The sequence below is a fragment of the Rhamphochromis longiceps genome, linkage group LG17 (genome assembly GCF_057381845.1).
Source record: "Rhamphochromis longiceps isolate RC_006_pf linkage group LG17, R_longiceps_female_GT1.1, whole genome shotgun sequence".
Classification (NCBI taxonomy): Eukaryota; Metazoa; Chordata; class Actinopteri; order Cichliformes; family Cichlidae; genus Rhamphochromis; species Rhamphochromis longiceps.
This window is the reverse complement of record NC_140573.1, coordinates 17,204,904-17,225,341: the sequence shown is the minus strand read 5'-3', so window position 1 is coordinate 17,225,341 and position 20,438 is coordinate 17,204,904. Positions and strand designations below refer to the sequence as shown.

Here is a 20,438-nt window from a genome sequence, read left to right as displayed (position 1 = left end):
GACAGTGTCCTTCGCCCTGCCAGGCTAAGTAAACAGTCTTCCAGCCAACCCAGGTGGCCTTGCATGGAATGGGAAGGAACAGTCTAAACACAGTTGTTATCAGGGTGTCGCTGAGAGGGTATCCACGTGAAGTGATGGTGCTTTTTACTTTAGTGCGAACAACTCATATGAATATGGTATTCCTGCTCGGGGGCCACTCGTTCCCATGAGCACAATTGCAATGAACATGACTGGCCTTTAAAAAAAGATTTAAGTTGATGTTATGAGCCAACTTCCAGTGTCAACTTTCACATGAATGCAATTGTCATGCAAGGTTTTTATATTACTATATTTGATGTGACTAGTATTATTTATTTCTTTTGCTTAAATACTGTTGTTGATCATATGACCAAATTATTAAGCTTGAAACTGACTTTCACACAGTCTACCACTCCTTCATGTGTTTTTGGAATACAGTTGACAGCTACTGACAGCCATTGTTTACACCAATGGCAGATTTTCTTGGAGCAGTGTTATGCTGATTTGATCAACTACGTCTGGACAAGTCTGCCTTGTTACTACCACCATCACAAACCTCTTAAAACATAGAATGGTCCTAACCACATCTGCCCATGTGTACTCCATGTGTCTACATACTGCAACAACAACAACCACCACCAACTCTTTTTTTGTTTGTTTTTTTTGTTTGGCAAGAAGATGTCCTTGTAGGCTATGATGCATACTGGACTGCCAAATCTAACACACTCTGAAGGGTTCTTTAACCAGAATAACACCTCTTGTCAAAATGCCCTGAGATGAGATTGGTTCCAACTGGCCTTCCTAATTCCTACTTTTATCCTTAATCGGCATACAATGACCATTTAGCTGCATTAGTTTCCTATCTCGTAGAGCCCAGGGGCATAGGTGGGCTTATGGGTAGGAAGGCAATGGGGCTGGTTGGAACACTGTGGCTAGCAGGATTTCTTGACCTCTCAATGTCCTGGATAAAAAATCGATTGGTTCCGTTGGAGCCATCTACTAACAAAAGTGTGTTCTGTAGATGTGGTTGAACTACATATTGTATGGGTTGTGATACAGAGCTGGTGTAGTAAATTGGTTCCTGTTGTAGTAAGACAGTCTGAACTGGACTGGGTAGTTTATCATAATGACTAATATGAGAGGAACGTCTGACACTAGTACTCTTAGAGGTAGGAAGTGTCATAGATCGGGCAGTACTTACAGTACCGACAGATGATTGTAGTATATTTGTATTGGACGTTACTCTTTCTGTTTTTATGTCTGCATGCTTTGTTTCAACAATGTGCTCCTGTCTGCTCTTAAAAACTGGCTCGACAAAATCAGCTGTGCTTTTGATAGCACCTGCAACATTTTGTGCCAATATGGGTTTGGGGGACACTGTAGGAAACATACAGATCTCAGCCAGAGTCTTGAACTTTGGCCCAAGTTCAGTGAGGAAATCTAAGTCATTGTCATCCTCCAGAAGGCTGCAGCAACCCACAGAGCCAGCAGAGGAGCCCTGGCCCTCAAAATCATATTCCAAATGGGAATCCTCCACAGGAACAGCACATGCCGCTTTCTGTTTGAGGCAAATAAACAAAACAGTCAGTGGCATCAAAAGCTTCATTACACAGGAGTCCAAAGAGAAGATACTGTGACAAATAATTGCATGTATAGCTATTATACCATAGTACCTGAGAGTAGTAATCATTGAGAAAAGCATCAGGAAGGGCTATGTCCTCATACAGGGCTTCTGTGTGTTGTATACCCATCACTTTTCTGTTGAATGACGCACGCCCTCTGCCAAGGTTCACTGATTCCCTTGAAAATGTGTAAGCATTGTCAACCTCCATTACAGTCTGGACAGCTGCCTGATATTTCTGCTCGCTGCGGATTTGTATCTCATCAATTTCCATTATGTTTGAATTTTTCCTGTTGAAATTTGATGACTGTCCCATCTTAACCTTTTGGAGCATAACAGGTAAACTTTGGAGTGACATTTCCTAAAAGTAAAAGAAGAAGAAAAAATTATCTTTGAACACAACTTCTGTACGAAACGACATTGATTTCAGTTTTCAGAATCATGTTTTTAAAACAAAATTGAATCAGGGATGACTGACAAGCTATCGCATTCCTCCTTAAAAATCAGTTTGTTTTCTACATATCCACATTAAATAAAACAAAAAAATTTTCCCAGACAAACGTGAATGCCCACCTTATCCTCGCCTCTGCCTTCAGTATGATAGGATATGAGGTTTTCTTTGGGGAGAAATGGTAGCGCATTAAATTGGTCAGGAAAGATTTTGTCTGCCCCTGCATACTGACAGACCACCAGAAGAAATGGGATAACTGCACAAATAAAACATAGATAAAAACATTTAAATTCAAATGTAAAGATTCAAACTAAAGCATAAAAGTTTGGGCTTTTCATGTATTTAAACCTTTTTTCTGTTATGCACAGTACTTTTTCAGTATAGGTAAAAATACAATAGGTTGCAACAAACTAGTATTATATTTAAATAGAACTTAATAATACTATAGAATAAATAGCTGTACAGACACCAAATAGTCCTGAATATGTATTGAAAATCTTAAACACATGTTTTTCCCAACTAGGCCTGTTATACATATCATTAGTGGATGTTCTAAAATCAACTCACATAGCAGTAAGCAAAATGCCAGTAACAACAAGCCAATGGCTGGTGTAGCAAGCTTAGATGATGTAGTTTCTAGTCTTGCTGTTCTCAGGCTGCAGTCCTCTGTTTCCGAACAAGTACAAACATTCACCGTAAAAACTTCCTTGGTTGGACAAGACAGACCCTGGGCATCCAACACCTCTACCTGGAGATTATGTTGTCCAGGCCAGAGTGGCACATGAGAATGAATAGCAGCGCTTGTCTCTGGAGATAACAAAGCACAAAAAGTTTTCAAAGACAATTTCCCTCCACTACACTGCAACTCAAGCTTCGAATTAACTTTACTTCAGGATTTATTCTGCCTCCTCAAACAAAGCAAATACTTTGGAAAGGAAAAACCAATTACATTACATTACATTTAGTAAAAACAACATATAAAAATTTGCCCAAATTTCTTTTCTGTAAACTAGCAGCTAGTTTATTTTACTGCATGATATTAGAATAGGGTGAATTGGTGCCACTGTAATAGGATTAGAGGAAATAATTATTGTATTGTAACTGAAAATGTACACTATATTTCCCAAACACTTTACACACATATGAACTTGAGTGGCATTGCATTCTTAATCCACAGAGTTTAACATCATGTTAGCCCACCCTTTGCAGTGTCAACTCTTCAGGGAAGGCTTTCCACAAGGTTTAGGGGTGTGTTTACTGCGCCCATCAACTTTTATGGAATTGTTCTTAATCTAAATGTTTGGTTTATGATCTCTCTCTCTATTAAAATGAAAAACTGTTCATTTCTTTGTAAGTGAGCAAACTTGCATATTCTCAGCAGGGGATCAAACACTCATTTCCCCCACTGTATAGATAAGGCTTAAGTCTTTACGGTAAATCACTATAATAATAAAATTAGTGCTACAATTACTAAGGCAAAAATAAATAAATAAATTAAATTAAAATGGTAAATGGCCTGTGTTTGTATCGCGCTTTACTTGGTCCTCAAAGGACCTCAAAGCGCTTTACACGTTCAGTCATCCACCCATTCACACGCACATTCACACACTGATGATGGCAAGCCACATTGTAGCCACAGCCGCCCTGTTGCGCACTGACAGAGGCGAAAATAAACGTTTCCATTTTTTCTTTTGACCCAAACCAGATTTTCTTACCATTGATGACTTCTACAACCCAGCTGCCTTGTGTCCCATCAGGTATTATTCTGAACGTGAATGGAGCAGCATTGGGACTAACATCTTCATCAATGCCCGTAATGTAAACAGATTTCTGATCAGAGCACAGACTGGCATGGTTTGTAGTCAGGGTTGGACAGTGGTCATTGCCGTCAGTGACTTGAATGGCTATTGTTCCTGTTGCTGTCTTTGATGGCATGTCTGAAAAGCAGATATGGTAAAAATGTCAGTAAGAATTTGAAGCAAATGCCGTGATTGCCATTTGCTGGACTGGTATACATAGCACCTTTCCATTTAATAATAATAATAATAATGGATTGCATTTATTTAGCGCTTTCAGGACCCCTCAAAGCGCTTTACAATACCACTATTCATTCACTCTCACATTCACACACTGGTGGAGGCAGCTACAGTTGTAGCCACAGCTGCCCTGGGGCAGACTGACAGAGGCGAGGCTGCCATATCGCGCCATCGGCCCCTCTGGCCATCACCAGTAGGCGGTAGGTGAAGTGTCTTGCCCAAGGACACAACGACCGAGACTGTCTGAGACTGTCCGAGCCGGCAACCTTCCGATTACAAGACAAACACACAACTCTTGAGCCACGATCGCCCTTCCTTAAGTTGAAGGAAGTGCTTTCTACTTTCTAATTTTCAGTCATGGGTACATATAAATGCTTTATACCTAAGCACCTGAAAAGTTGATTCTTTTCATCTGGACGTAGCATTTTCAGTGTCCAGATCAACAGAATCAGCTTTTTGGGACTTCCTTACCTGGATGATTGAGCATGCATCAGGACTATACCTAAACATTTTTGAATTAGGTTTGTAGAGTTTTAAAACATTTTCTTGTTGATTTGAATTCTACTAGTATTTCAGTTTCTGGGTCGGCCTCCTGAACTGTCTCTGTGGACTCTGTTTGGTTATGCTCCCAGCTGTGTCTCCCTCCGGTTTCCCATTCCCTGATGACCTTTAATCCATTACTAATTATTCATATGTTCAATTTAGACTGGTGAAACTAATATTTTAATTAGATTCCACTTATATGTTGATCATATGAAATAAGATAATAAAAGCTTTTAAAATCAAATCCAAAATGTTTGATGACATAAGGGCTTCATATGAAGGCAGGTTACACATTTGTTTTGACTGCCTTAAATATCTTGGCTACAAGCACAACCCAGTAATTCTAGGGGCTTGTTAACCTGATAGGTTAAATACCTGATTCTCCTTGGCCCTCCACAATGAAAATTTTCAAGTAAGATCTGAAAAGTTGTTGCTACCAATATTTTATTGGTAGTTAACTGAAATGAAATCCTTCAGTAGGGAAAAAGATAACCTTCAAACCTAAATATAAGAAGTGGAGGAAGCAGCAGTGAAGTCTTAGTGTTGACAAGAGAATTACCTTTGGGTATAGCTAGAATCTTAGCGATATAGGTACCATTCTTCAAGTAAGGTGACTCCCTGTCTGGTGTCCTTTTGAGTTTAATTTCAGCTGTTTCTGCATCGATTGTAAACAGGTTATCTGGATCATAAGCTTTGGCATAACTGGAATGAAAAAATATATATAAGAAAGAAGAAAAAACATCAGTAAAGTAAAAACGAGCATCAGTGAAGTAAAAGTTTCCATTTACATAAAACACCTGCTCAACATTATGATAAAGATGAAACCTTCAAAAACAAACAAAAAACCTCTAACACAAAGTAGTTTTTAACTATTTTATTAATTATAATAAATAATAATCATACCTGGTAATGCTTTACATTAAAGACTTTATATTATTAACATAATTTGTGTCTTGATAGGATTAAACAGACCCATCAAAGATATTTTAAATGCTAAGAAGAACACAGCTGTTAACGTTGTTTTATTGTTTTTACAGCTACCCCTGCTACCTGCTACGATTAGTTAATGTATTATTACACCAATTGACAACTTTTGCTGTTACCAGAGTAAAAGTAAGGAAAGAGCCCTCATTAAGATTAATACAGCTATTCAATTTCTTCCAATTCATTTTTGTTCAAATAGCACCAAGTAACAACAGAAACTATATTTTATTCATTTTTCTAAAACTTTAATTTATTTCTTGACTTCACTAGGATACTTTTCTTGTATATTATAGCTAAAATCATAAAATGTTACCAAATTTAAAAATAATTTAGTAAAGTTTAAAAAATGTCATCATTGATACTTTAGTTAACCAGTTATAGTCTTTTTGACACATAATATTTACATATGTGTTAATAAATATCTTGTAATGAATTTTAACCACATTACTGCCTGTTCTTAGAAAACCTTAATGTAAAGCATTAGCCATTATATTATTATTGCCATTACTGCAACACTCTGCTATACTTTGATCAAATGAAATAGGTGTTTGTTGAGTGACATTTTTATATAAATCATATCATTGGTAGCTTTGCCATTAATGGAAATTACTGAAAACTGGATCATTATGACTAGGTCAAAAGCTGATGACTGTTCAATTACTGAACATAAGTCTCACAGACTTTCACATGCCTAGCTCGTTTCCAAGCTAGGCATGTGAAAGTCACAATTCTTCAAGTATATGCTCCAACAGAAGAGGCTGACGATACTGACAAGGATGGGTTCTATGCGATGCTCCAGGATGCCATTGACAACTCCCCGCGTCATGATTTGCTGATCGTGGGCGGAGATTTCAACGCGCAAATAAGCAGTAACCGGGATGGCCTGGAATCGACTATCGGCCCGTTTGGAATCGCAGCAATGACAAATGAAAACGGTAGGCGGCTGATCTCGTTCTGTGCGGCAAACCGGCTGACCATCAAGAACACCTTCTTCAGCCACAAGCGGATACACAAGGCGACGTGGAAGGCCCCCGGTGGCAGATATACAAGCGAGATCGACTACATCTGCATATCATCCCGCTGGGCATCCACCATTAGCGATGTTAGAGTGTGGCGTGGAGCCGACATTGACTCGGATCACTACCTGCTAATTGCCAAATGTAAACTTCACCTGAAGCGCCTCCAACCACGACTGCAGCGGCCAAGTCCTTTTAACATTCAACGCCTAAAAGATGCAAATACGGCAGCAGAATTTCAACTCGAATTGAGAAACCGCTTCCAGCTCCTTGCTGCGGAAGGAAATAACAACAAAAATCCAGATACACTCTGGGATGAGATAAAAGAGGCTGTGGTCGGTGCAGCAGAATCGAAGATTGGTCGCCGACGGGGCGCCTTTAAGGAGCGCTGGATCTCCGACCGTTCATGGGAACTTATAGATCAACGTCGCTTGGCAAAGTCAGTTCGGGACCAGGTGGCCTTTGACCCACATGCTTCTGCAGACCAGCGTGAGAGGGCCATGGCCACCTACCAAGACCTTGCCCAACAGGTCAAACGCAGCTGCCGGCGTGACAGGCGTGAATGGATCGAAGCTAAAGGCATCGAAGCCCAAGAAGCAGCCGATCGGAACGACACCCGAACCTTATATCGCATTGTACGAGATCTAACTGGGGCTCGTGGTGGCCGAGGTGTTCCAATCCGAGACAAAAATGGACGTGTCCTCCTTACTGCAGCTGAACAAGAACAACGATGGGTCGAACACTTCCGCGATACTCTGAACCAACCTGAGCCACCCCAACGGTTCGAGGCCGAAGACCTGGCACCTTCCATGGATCTTCTTCCTGTCGATATCGGACAAATCAGCATCACTGAAGTCAAGACAGCGATCCGACTACTCAAGAGTGGAAAGGCCGCAGGCCTGGACGAAATCCTCGCCGAAATGCTGAAGAATGGTGGACCCCATCTTGAAGCCGCCCTTACAAGACTCCTAAACGCCTGCTGGGCAACATCACATGTACCCGATGATTGGACAAAAGGCACCATTATCAAACTTCCAAAAAAAGGTGATTTGGGTGACTGTAACAACTGGCGGGGCATCACGTTGCTGTCGGTACCCGGGAAAGTGTTTTGCCTCGCTCTTTTGAATCGGCTACGACACACTGTGAACGAACGATTGCGAGAAGAGCAGGCTGGGTTTCGGAGTGGCCGGTCATGCGTCGAGCAAATCTTCACCCTCCGCATGATCATTGAACAAACATTGGAATACCAAAAGAAGATTTCTATTAATTTCATTGACTTCGAGAAGGCTTTTGACAGCGTCCACCGGCCGACTCTATGGGCTATCCTACGCCACTATGGAGTCCCTCAGCAGTTTGTAGATGCCTTTCGTTGTCTCTACTCCAACTCCCGTTGCTGCGTCCGGACGGATGACGGCTGCACAGCCTTCTTCAAGATCAATACTGGCGTCCGACAAGGATGCGTGCTATCCCCTTTCCTCTTCCTGTTGGTAATTGACTTCATCATGCGACGATCAGTTGACCAAGCTGACATCGGTGTGCCCTGGCACGAAGCGCGTAATCTCACTGACTTGCACTTCGCAGATGACATCGCCCTGCTGGGCTCGACTCAGGAAGACCTCCAAAAGTTGACCGCGGCCCTGCAGAGGGAGGCAACGAAAGTTGGATTAAGAATCAGCGCCAAAAAAACCAAGGTACTCCGAGTTGGCTATGCACGTGCCCGCATTCCTGTCATGATCAACCAACAACGTGCTGAAGAGGTGGAGAATTTTACATATCTTGGCAGCATCATCTCGAATGACGGGGTCTCTGATCGGGATGTCGACGCCAGAGTAGGGAAGGCAGTTGGTGTCCTGCGACGTCTCCAACCTATTTGGAACTCGACCTCCCTGAATGTAAGGGTCAAGATCAGACTACTGAACTCTATAGTCTTCCCTACTGCACTTTACGCTAGTGAAACCTGGCGCTCAACAAGTGCAATTATTCAACACCTGAACGTGCTTCAACAACGTGGCTTGCGGCGAATCCTGAGAATTTCCTACCGGGACCGAATAACAAATGAGGAGGTCCTACAAAGAGCAGGCACCCGCCCATTAGCCGATGTTGTTGCAGAAAGGCGCTTTCGCTTTGCGGGACATATTTTACGCCTACCCCCTCATCGCCCAGCTAAGATTGCCATGACATGGCGTCCACGCACCGGCAAGCGAAAGCAAGGCCGACCAAAGACCACATGGCGTCGAACATTTATGGACGATCTGAGAACTGTCGACATTGCCTGGGACGAAGCTGAAGCAGTCGCTGCTGACCGACATCGATGGAGATCACTAGCTGCCCGATGCGCCGCTCGGCGTAGGAGGAGGAACTAAGTCTCACAGATTTTACTGTAACTTGACAAACCTGACATCTTCAGCTGTTTTTCCTGTATCTGGATCGGTGGCAGCAAACACAGCGATCTTGCCATCTTTAGGTGCTTCCTTTGGGTCCTCGGATACATGAACAATCTTGGTGTCAGGTATAAATGCTGGACCCTCTGGTACATTATTAACTGATATTTTAATGGGGTAGCTTTTTGGTGCATCTGGCTTCAGCTTTGTTCCTGGTCCTGGTTTAAACTTCACATCAGTGCCCACTTCAGGTCCAACTCCAGGGCCAGCCTCCATCTCAGGTTTAAGTCCTGCATCCAACCCTATATCCCCCTCGCCTACATCCAATTCCACATCTACTCCCAGCTCTGTCTCTGCACCCACACCGGCACCAGCACCAGCACCAGCTCCAGCACCAGCACCAGCACCAGCTCCTGCCCCGGCACCAGCACCAGCACCAGCTCCTGCCCCGGCACCAGCTCCAGTAACTAGAGGGTTACCCTCTCCAACATGAACATCCACATCCATGTGTACAGCACTACCAATCACAAACGGAGCAATATTCTCAATCAAAAGGCCAAGCTCAAGCTTCTGGACTTCTTCAAAATCCACAGGCTGCAAAATAAATGATAAAAGATAAAATGAGTTACTTGAGAGAAAACAGACACACACAAAAAATGAAATACATTCAAGAGACAAACCCAGAACTAGCTGCAAATTAAAATGTTTGAAGTGAGTTTATACAAATACATAGTGTAAAACATTGAACACGTCACCAATTTCTAAAGGTGCTACTGTCATGAAATTCTCACCAGATGTTGAGAACAACCAATCCACCAATCCACACGTGTAGAGAAATCAAACTATAGATGTTCATGGTTTTAAGTTTTAAGTATTGAGTTATGTGTAAAAATGAGAAATGTGGTAACAATAAGAACAGTGACAGACTGAACTAAATTATATTAAATCTAAGAAAGAGCTCTAGTGTATACAAACCGCTCAATATATAAAGACCCATAATATTACAGTGATAACATATATATGTGGTGATATGCAGTGCTTTTTGACCTCCAAACATGGCATCGGCAGACCAGAAGATATTCTCTCAGGATCTCACGAGCTTGCCTAAATGTTGGTCAGCAAACTTTAAATGCACTTCAAGATGTTTTTTCTTCAGTGAGCATGCCTACAGGCCATAGTTCGAGTGCATTACTTGTTTTCTTTAAAACAATTCAACCTGCTGATTCCAGGTTTTTCTGTAGCTCTCAACAAGTGGACAACTCTGCTGATAATTCTTTTTACTCTGTCTGAAATCTTGTGGGGGAGCACCTGGTCATGGCCGGTCTATGGTCTTTCCACTCCCTGGTTATGGCCCTAGCAGTGCTCACTTAAACATTCAGGCAGGCGGGCAGGATTGCTTCTAAGTACCGACAGATTTCAGCTGGTGTCATGACTTTCCATTCCTTTTTGCACCTCCCTTTCTTCATGTGCTCAAGACTTTTTTCGCGGTGTCCCTGCATCTGTGGTTTGTTTTCTTTGCAGGTATGAATTGCATGGGTCAGGTTTAGGGTTGGGCAGTAACACATTACTGTAATCTGATTACTTTTTTCAAGTAACGATTGAAGGGATTACTATTGCAAAAAAAGTAATAAGAGTACTGTTACTTTCCCTTGAGCATGCTGCGATACTGCGCTACTAAACCGTGATTGTGTTTGTTATAGTGTCTCTAATATTACATATTCTGGTTGTGTATCATGTTTTTTTTAAATTGTAAGTAAGTAATAAAGTAACTAATTACTTTTGAAAATATTTAATCAGTAAAGTAACAGGATTACTTTCTTGGAGAAGTAATCAGTAATTAGTAACTAATTACTGTTTTCAAGTAACTTGACCAACACTGGTTGCGACTGACATCTGGTGAAAATGCTTTTATAGCTCCTTTAAAACTAACAAAGGTGCTACTGAAATATCGAAAATATTGAAACTTGGTGACACGTTCAGTAGTTGTTTACCCGCTGTATTAAATACCTTTATCAACTTTAAGATGCCCTCGTTGGTTTCCTTGTCTGTCTCAATGGAAAAGAGATTATCTTCATTTCCTTTGGAAATTGTGAAGCGAGTCAGCCAGTTGTCTGTGTATTGTTGGTCTTTGTCCAAAGCCTTGATTTTCATCACCACGACATTGTCAACATTTTCATCCACTGAGCCAGAATACTGAAATTAGAACAGCGTGATAAAGATACACCCCATTATGAAAATGTTTTTGTAATAATACGATGTTAAGTGCCTGGAAATAATACATGATTTTAGTAATTCAAACTTATCCTATTGTCATCTTGTACTGTTTTTTCTTTATCATTGTGCTTACAGTGCTCAAAAGACTAGAAAAACATTGAAATTATATGAAATGATAAACTGTACATAATTCCTTCTTAAATTTTCTATAGCTTTCTGTAAGGTGGTCTCTCACAGTTAGCATTCTTGTTAATTTTAGATTAAATGAAATCCTGCCAAAAATTCATGCACCGTTTTTTCAGTGTCATTCTGAAACAGGATGTTTTGTATTTACCAGATGAAAAACGGCAGTTCTGTTTTTTCACCAATAATTATCATAACCCCAGTGTTAAGCGATCCATCAGTCCATCCTTCAGAATGCCATGCTGTGAACCACTGCAGTGGAAGCTGCAGGTCTCCACCCGATGAAGCTAACAGAACTACATCATCTACAAAAAACAAAGATGAAATCGAGCCGTCCCCTCATCCTCAGACTCTGCTTCTATTATAGAAGGCCTGAGATGAGATTGATGAGATTCTCAAAGTATTTCTCCAACTCTACAGGCCTGACAGGCCAGGCACCAGGGTAGGACCCAGGTAATCCTGTCCCGCACAGTGTACACTGGACCCTTGATTTATTACAACGTAAATGGGTTATCTGAATCGCTCTTTGTCTGCTTTAAAACATGCTGCAGATTAATAGTGGTAATAAAACAGTGATCACTGACCTTTTTAGGGCATTTTTAGAGCAAAGAATTAAAGACAACAGCCTTAATGAACACAGTGTAGTTTGTACTCGGGAGCAGGGTTTATGGGGCTGTAAGAGGCTTGTTGGAATCTCTGAGCTTATGGTGTGCTCATCCATAGCAGGAGGCACTAATACTGTCTTGCTTGGAAGTTTTTCTCCTGGCTTGGATGCTAGTTTTGGTTAAAAGTTAAAACACGATGCATGCTTTATAAAAACTGAACAGCAGACATCGTTACATATTTAGTACACTATAATACTGAGTAAGTAATAGGGATAATAAGTAATAAGGTAGAGCTGACTTAAAAACTGTTTATAACAGTAACCTGGAACAACATGAACAACTCACATGACATTACAATGTAAGTATGCTTGAAAACATGCACTCCTTCCATTTTATTGAAAATTGGCCCATGCTCAACAAAGCAAACTGTTAGAGTGAATTGTTAAATGTTTGTCATTTTTATGTTTACCATTTGTACATCGTTTTAACTCTGATGAAAGAAATTCCACTGTCCTTCCCCCCAGATTCTCGAGGTTCTAGGTGGGGGGCTGTAGTCTTTTATCACAGACACATCCTTGTGCTTTTGATGTAAGCTTCCTGCGTTTACGACCCTTTGGTCAGCAGGAGGTCTGACACACACACACACACACACACACACACACACACACACACACACACACACACACACACTCTTACTTAAATACAGAAGTTCACACATATACATACAATGCCTGTCTAACCAAGGGGGCGTGGCTTTGTTCTGACGTGTTTTGTGTGAACTGTCTCTCAATAAAAGGCAGCAGGAGGAGGTCAGATCTGGAGGTCATTTTCATGGTGGACACAGTCGAGGCCTCCCTTGCGCAAATAATCGATCGATTGACTGTCTTGTTTTCTTCATGATGAATAAGTCTCTAGAATTAGCGGGGCTTGTGGAAACACAGACCCAACACAAACATTAAAACTATATTGAACTTGAGCTCAGGAGAGAAATTGTCACGATCCTGGGTCTTTGGACCCAGCGTTTTGAGTTTGAGTTTATTTTGATGGTTAAGTTCATTGGGTTATCTAAGTTCATGTGTTTATTAGATTCCCTTGTGTTTTCAACCCGTGTTAAGTCTTCCTTGTCCTTTATGTGTTTCATGTCTTTTGTTGTCAAGTTCATGCAATGGCGTGTCCAGCGGGGTGGCCTGGGGGGGCACAGGCCACCCCCCCAACCAGACTGGCCACCCCAGGTGCCACCCCAAAGGCAAAACAATACAATTCAATCAAATATCAAATGTCCGATTATGTTTTCACGGTGAAGCTCAGATATCCGAGTGTAAGTGAATGCAGCATCGGCTTCTGCGCTATGTGCATCACGTTAGCAAAGGTAGGAGAGCCAAGCAAGAAAGACGGCACTGCAGGAAACAATTTTTCGGTGAAAGAAAATGAGGACAGAATAAATGTCCCGGTAAGTAATATTAAGTTTGTTGAGTTTAGTAAACTTCGGTGAAATTAGAATACCAAGGAAAAAATAACACTTAAAGAATTATTGCAGCCCTCGAATATTTCTGACAGTATGCTACTGAGGGCAGCTAACATAAGAGTCATGAGTTATAAGATATCATCTAAGTCGTAACATTGCTGTATGGAGCTGCAGATTTGGTTGCAGGTTAACATAGCTGGACTGGCCATCGGGCATACCGGGCATATGCCCGGTGACTTATTTTTTATTTTTATTTTGTAAGGGCATGAACAATGAGAGGTGGTGGATTGGCCAGATGCAGGTCGATGTGTAAAAATAACTCAGTTGTTTGGTGGTGGCTATGGCGGGGCTTCCACAGAGGCCAGCAGGTGGATGAGGGAAGGGGAGGCAGGAGGAGAGCCCCGAGGCAGCCGCCAGTCCGAGTGTCAGGTGAACTGAACTTCAGGTAAGAAGTTATGACCTGCAGTCTATCTGGGTCAGATATAAACTAAGTTTAGGTGGAGTTTATTTTCGTTGTGCTGACTTTTTACCGTCAGTTGCAATAACTCATACTGCCCGAGCTAGCATGACGGAGTTTCTGTACAGCTGTTCGGTTGCTATGATGTTACTGATAGTGAACTTTATTTTATTCATAAGGTTAGTTAGTAGAGTTGCCAACGGCTCCTTAAAAATGGAATGGTCCCTCATTCAGAGAAAATATTATGCATTTGGTATTGAGCTGAGAAGAGACGCAGTTTGTCCCGAACTTTAGCTAGAATGGAAAAAGACACAAAGCTGGAGTTATTCTGTCTTTACGCTGCACAGCTGCCTCTTTTCTCATTCTCTCCCCCTCCCTCTTCTGTTGCTACTTCAATCATGAAACTGATCAATGATCAGCTGATCAGCTTTTCTCTCTTGTTTATTTATCGCCCACTTTGTGCCAGAAAGAGGAAACCAGCAGATGTCGCGCTAAACAACAGCAGCACGTTTAAGCTTGATCAGCTGTTGTTAGAATTTATTTAATATTAATTTCCAGTATCAGCTGATGTTTGCTGGAGCCACAGCTGTAAAGCTGCTGGTCATGATGTCAGTTTGGATATGTGGTGAGAGGGAAACATGAAGATGAAACCAGGAGATGTCCTTACTGGATCATCAGAGCTGAACAGGTGATGGAGAAACAGGTTTAGGTGACATGAATGAGTTGAAGGGAAGTTATGAACTGTTTCTGAGAGACAAATAACACCAGGATCCTTTCTTACGTAGCTGACAGCTGGTAACTGTGCAGGGGCGGGTCTAGCAAAGTTATGCCAGGGGGCCAGGTAGGGCATTAACAGGGAGAGGTGGGGCACAAAGAAATACTTTTCTTTCTTATTCTCATTTAAAATATCTCGCTTTTATTAAATAATTATCTAAATCTTACAACCAAAGTTTTTATCTGATGTAAAATGTATAGAAATAATACATATACCAACAAGACAGTGTACATCACTGTCACAACAGCATTTGTTTTCATTCAAAGGCTTTATGGTTTTAATACCTGGTGGGCCGGTCTGTAGTCAAAATGCCCGATTTTCTGTCCCAGTCCAGCCCTGCAGGTTAATACTGGCAGTGTCACCATGCCAGCTGACTGTATTTCATCATCAGCCAGTGTTGTTCTTGATCAATATTACCAAAGTTTACCATAAGGCAGCATAGAAAGTATTTACTTGCTTTCAGGTTTCATTCAAATGTTAGTCTTTTCAGTTGTTTCCCCACTTTTTTCCTGTTTCAAAATCAAACACCAGTTTGTGAGAAGATTATCTTCTTTTTTTAACAGGCAGAGAAAGTTTTACATTGGCATTGGCTAATTTGTCAATTGTTTGTTACAAATGTTCGTATTTTAATATTCAAAAATGTTTTTGCCCAAAACATACGTATGTGCACTACATGTCAGTAAAAATACTATGCAAATATTGCTGTCCTTGAATGCTGAGTAAACACTGACAAAGCACTGATTGTATCTCTTGTACTTTATCAACGCAGTATCTAAAAACTTTGCACCGTAGTGGTTAAAATCTCATTCTAATAAGAGTTAAAAGCTCATTCGGTTATTAGGTTTATAGGATTATTGAATTATGGTTAATGGTTGGTAGAATTTTTTTTTTAAACATTATCTGCCAATTACATCTGCCACCCTTCTCCAAATCTGTGCCCCTACCTGCCCCCCCCAACAAAAAGTTTCTAGACACGCCACTGAGTTCATGTTCTCATGTCTGTATTTCATTATGTTTCCTGTTTTATTTTGAAGCGGTCCTGTGTTCCTGTGTTCATTGTGTTTAGTTTTACTCTCCCCTTGGTTATGTTCATTTCTTTCAGCTTTTTTCCCCATGTGTTCCCACTTCCCTCATTACCCTCCTGTGTGTACTTAGTCCGTTTGTTTTCAGTCATTCCTTGTTAGGTTGTCTGCTAGTCCACGTTGTGTTTCCAGGTATCCATGCCAGTTTTCCATGTTTTAGTTCACCCAGTTTAGGTTTTTGTTTAGTTTCACCCAGGCCTTAATAAACGGCTTGTTTTTGTTTATCCACGTCACTTTTCACGTTCTGTTTTGGTCTGCATTTGAGTCCTTTTCACAATACATGCAGTCTGCCTCAGACAGACTGTGACAGAAATATTTTCTGAAGTAATAAATCAACAACTGAAACTGGTTTTTGCTACCAAGGGACTTACCCCATGGCAATTAGAAAGAATGCAGGGTAACTTTCTTCCTGTATTACTTTTCAAATCCATAAGCTATGTCTAAATTACATAGACAGTCCAAAGGAGCAAACTCCAGAGCTTTCCAAAATGGGCCAACACAGTTTAAGAATTTTTTAAACACCATTTTGCCACAATTTGTCTGACACGCAGATGAATACTTTCATACTACGAAGATGGAAATGAATCTACGACTGCTTCTCAAAACTCTGGGAACAGGTAGCGTGCAGAAGTAACAGCCTTTTACTGCTACTGGATATTCCTAAACTCCCTGCAGCTTGGGCCACCAAAGCACACTTGATACCACTAACGTAAAGTGCATAACTCAAGCCATCCATAAATAATGAGACAGACACAGCTATGTACAGTTGTTTTGAAAGTGATTAATGATATAAGAATAAATTTGGATGCCTTAAGAACAAGTAAAGGCCATATTCATCACCTCAGATTTTTCCAGAGTAGGCATGTTATCATTGATGTCCAGGATCTTGATCTCTACAGTTCCAGTTCCTGTTAGTCCACTTGCTGCTCCTCCCATATCAGTTAGTTTTATAACCAGGCTGTAGAAGTCACAAGTCTGTGAAAAGGAGGTGAAAACGCATGACTTATATCCAAATACTTCAGAAGAATTGTAATCATACTAAGCTAAGATGAGTCGGACCAGTCGGTCCTGTTTTCCTTCCACGATGAGAAAATCACCTTTGCGCGTTTAGCAGGTATGGTCCAATTTTGACATCTGCACACTGTCTCTCTTAAGAATATTTTATTTTAATTACATTTTCAGTCCAGGAACATTGTTTTATTGTACCTGACAAAGATTGCCTGAACCAAAATGTATATATTTAAGAAATATATTAAGAAAGCTAAGAAAGAAATTCGTGCAAAAATGCAGAAGCATATATGTGTCTTGCTGTACGTGCAGTGACTGCTAGCCTCACCTCTCTGTCCAGCGTGGGCTCTTTGACGTACAGTTTTCCAGTCTTTTCATCTAAATGGAACATGTGACCTGTGCCTTCTGGCTTCTGACTGACGATGCTGTAGGAGATCTCTGCATTAATTGTTCCAGCTTGATCGTTGTCTTTACCCTTAAGCTGCATGACAAAGGTTCCTGCAGTGGAGCACAACAGCTCAACATGATCATTTGACAAACAACTTTCACATACATAATATATGCAGACTGTGTTTATATGCGACAAAAAAGAAGGTTAGAGGCTGATTCGCAAAATGAATGTCAACTGGATCTTATAGAACGCAGACATATTTTAACAGTTTTTAAGATGTAAATATGATGCGGACGGCTGTGACTAAGCAAGTCGAAGGTCGTCTGTGAAATGTTAAGCTTCTACCCCAGAGTTCTTCTGTTCTTCTTTTCCCCTGTCTGTCATGACTCCCCCTCTCTCTATTGCTCGTGCAATATCATCTCACTACTCCTAGGCTGAAGAAATATCTTCAGAAGAGGACAGATTTCAGGGATTTTCTCACAAGAACTCCATAAAAGCTAAAATGCAATTTGTATCCCATCACATATAGAAAACTGTGTTTAAAATCCATCATTACCTTTTTCGCTTGCCTCATTAATGTTTCCAGTATGCAGCTCAAAAGAAGGAGCATTGTCATTTTGGTCCTGGACTGTTATAATCAGTGGGATGGTATCCTCTGCCGTGGTCCCATTCCTGTATCTAGCGATCCCTGATAGCTGTGTAAATTGTGAATGACAGACTGAGATAGTTTTAAAATGTAACTTTTAATATGTAATACAATTATATATAGAAACTATATTAATGACTTCGGAATTTCAGATCGTACCTGGAGTTCTATGGCCTAAGATTAAAATTGATCCTTCAAGTTCAACTTTAAAATTCAACTTTTACTGAAGAAAAGTCATTTCTTTTCTTCAGTAAAATTTGCAATCTGGTATTAATCTGGTGCGATAGGGCCCTTCTCTATAAAGGGGAGAGTAAGAATGAGTTTAGGGAGAAAAACAGGAAGGAAGGAGGCTATTGGACACAGTTGTGGCAGGTTGAAGGTGGTTGAAATTAAACACTCCGGTGAGAGAAAAGGACATTTTAAAGGAAAATACTTTTAACCTGGCCTGAGTAGTTTTGCTTTTAAAAATAATTACATTTTATCAGAAGGAGGATTGATTTTAGATTGGATTTATGTGGACTTGTTGTGATAAAAGACTGGACTGGAAACTGTTGGTTTTGTGGCCTACTTCATAAAACAAGCTGCAAAGCAAGTTTGCAAATTGGCATCAGTGAGCTATCACCAGCTATTAGCAATCAGAAATTGTGTAAGCTTAAGATAAGCCATGAAGAAGGGACTGACTTACAATTGTAAGAATGACAAATCAGCTGGAGCTGCCTGTCATCCAACAGCAGTATGACCAGCAGTCCTGGCCACCAGCTAATGGATGGCAATGATTGACTCTAATAGTTTCGGTGAAATACAAAGGCCAGAAATAAATGCAATGACTGTACTTCTGTTTGACATTCATAATATATATTTTAGCTGCTAGTAGCTAATGTTAGCAGCTAATGTACATTCCTTCAACCATACAAAAATGCTAACTCTATTTTTCTGCGATTGCTGTGGATACGTTCCCTGAGGTCTGTATCTCACAGAAGTGGAGCTGAGACCAGGAATGGAATTCCATGATATTGTTTGGTGTTACATAATAGAGAAAATGGTGAAAGAAAACTATGCAGAGTAAAAAACAGAAAAGAAAAAATGAACAAACAAACATCAAAAGAAACTTACATTGTAGGATGGGCAGCTTTCCCGATCCAGCAGATCAGTGATACGTACAAAACCAGTCTCTCGGTCCACCACAAAGAGGTTTAATGGATTTTTATCTGCCCCTTCTCCAGAAAGGAAATATTGAACTATCTCAAATTTGTCTTTATCAGAGCGCATCTGAAATAAAACAGGGGGAGCATTTACTGTAAATTACATAGTAAGACTTGGTAAAATAGATGGTAAACATGTAAAAAATTGTTCTACTATTGAAGTTGAACTTAAGTCTCAGACAGTGATGTCAGGTTGGGGTGCTTCTTAAATATTCCTTGTTATACTTTTTAGCAAGAGCAAGTATGTGTTCAAGAACTGTTTTTCACTCTCTACTGGAATTGTTTTTGTAATAATACAAAAACTATGCCAAAGCACTGCAGGTACAACAGATACTGCACAGACATAGATGATGTCTAAACTTTTAATTTTACTATTGAAAAGAAAGAGTATATGCAGAACTTTACAAATGTCTGCACCTGAAATGTATCACTGCGATCATATATTGGATTTGCAAATCCTTTAACAATTAGTTTTTAATAGGAAATCTGCACTGACAGCAAACCTATGACTTGTGGTTGTTTTCAAGTGTTCAACTGTGAGTACAACTGGACTTTTTTAAAGGAATGTTCATGACATGCTATCCTAAAGTAGCGGAAGATAACCAAATGATGTGATAGAAGCCACTCAGCCACTGCTTAAAAATATAACGTGCATATAACATGTGTATATGCTATAAAGATTTCAATGAGCTGAAGACCTTTGCAATGTGTTCCAAATGGGTGTAGTCGATGTTCTCCATCAGCTTTGTAGCAGGAGGAATCCACTCTCTCCGATTCCTCCTCAGTTTCTTTACCTTCTTCTCTTTGGCCTCAGAACTCATCATCTGTAATGACAATAGTACAGTTAAATCCCTCAGTCCACAACAAAACGCTGGGCGAGGCTTTCTTATTTTCCTTACACTGTGTTATCTGCGAACCGCCAACTTTGATTGTAGCATATAAATAATAATCTGTGTTAGGCAGTAAAATAAATAATATCTGACCGCACCACTTCATGGTGCTGTTTTGTCGCTTTAAATAAGAAGAAGGATGCCCTAGCATGTTAATGTGATAATAGTTTAAGACTGAATACTCACTAAGGCCAGTAAAAATAGAAGCAGTAGTCTCAACTCCGCCATGAGTGCAGAGACGCGTTGGGATGTGTTGAGTCAGGTTTTCAAAAAAGAACAAACCGATGGGCTGTATGTAATCTAATAATGTAATAATGTAAAGACACACCCACATCACGTTTAAGTCCGTCCCTCTATAGGGCTTGGAAACATGATGTTACCTCACAATGTGCTGCCAACACACTCTGTGATGTGCAGGCCCTTTCTATTTAGCGTCCTTATTTAACACAAGCATGTACAGCATGTACTTT

At 40.6% G+C, this 20,438-nt stretch overlaps 1 protein-coding gene across 1 annotated transcript; it reads right to left on the bottom strand.

Annotated features, from left to right (window-relative positions):
• Positions 1 to 624: 624 nt before the first annotated feature.
• On the bottom strand, positions 625 to 20,196 carry LOC146649486 (desmoglein-2.1-like). The gene is made up of 15 exons (XM_085387049.1): positions 20,155 to 20,196; positions 19,777 to 19,902; positions 18,990 to 19,145; positions 17,787 to 17,925; positions 17,168 to 17,337; positions 16,672 to 16,806; positions 11,058 to 11,243; positions 9,506 to 9,644; positions 9,064 to 9,463; positions 5,229 to 5,371; positions 3,806 to 4,027; positions 2,658 to 2,897; positions 2,213 to 2,346; positions 1,692 to 2,000; positions 625 to 1,576 (listed from the first exon to the last, which is right to left on the bottom strand). Exons 1-15 carry the CDS (start codon positions 20,194 to 20,196, stop codon positions 878 to 880), a joined length of 3,240 nt encoding a protein of 1,079 aa, XP_085243175.1. The 3' UTR covers positions 625 to 877.
• Positions 20,197 to 20,438: the final 242 nt, after the last annotated feature.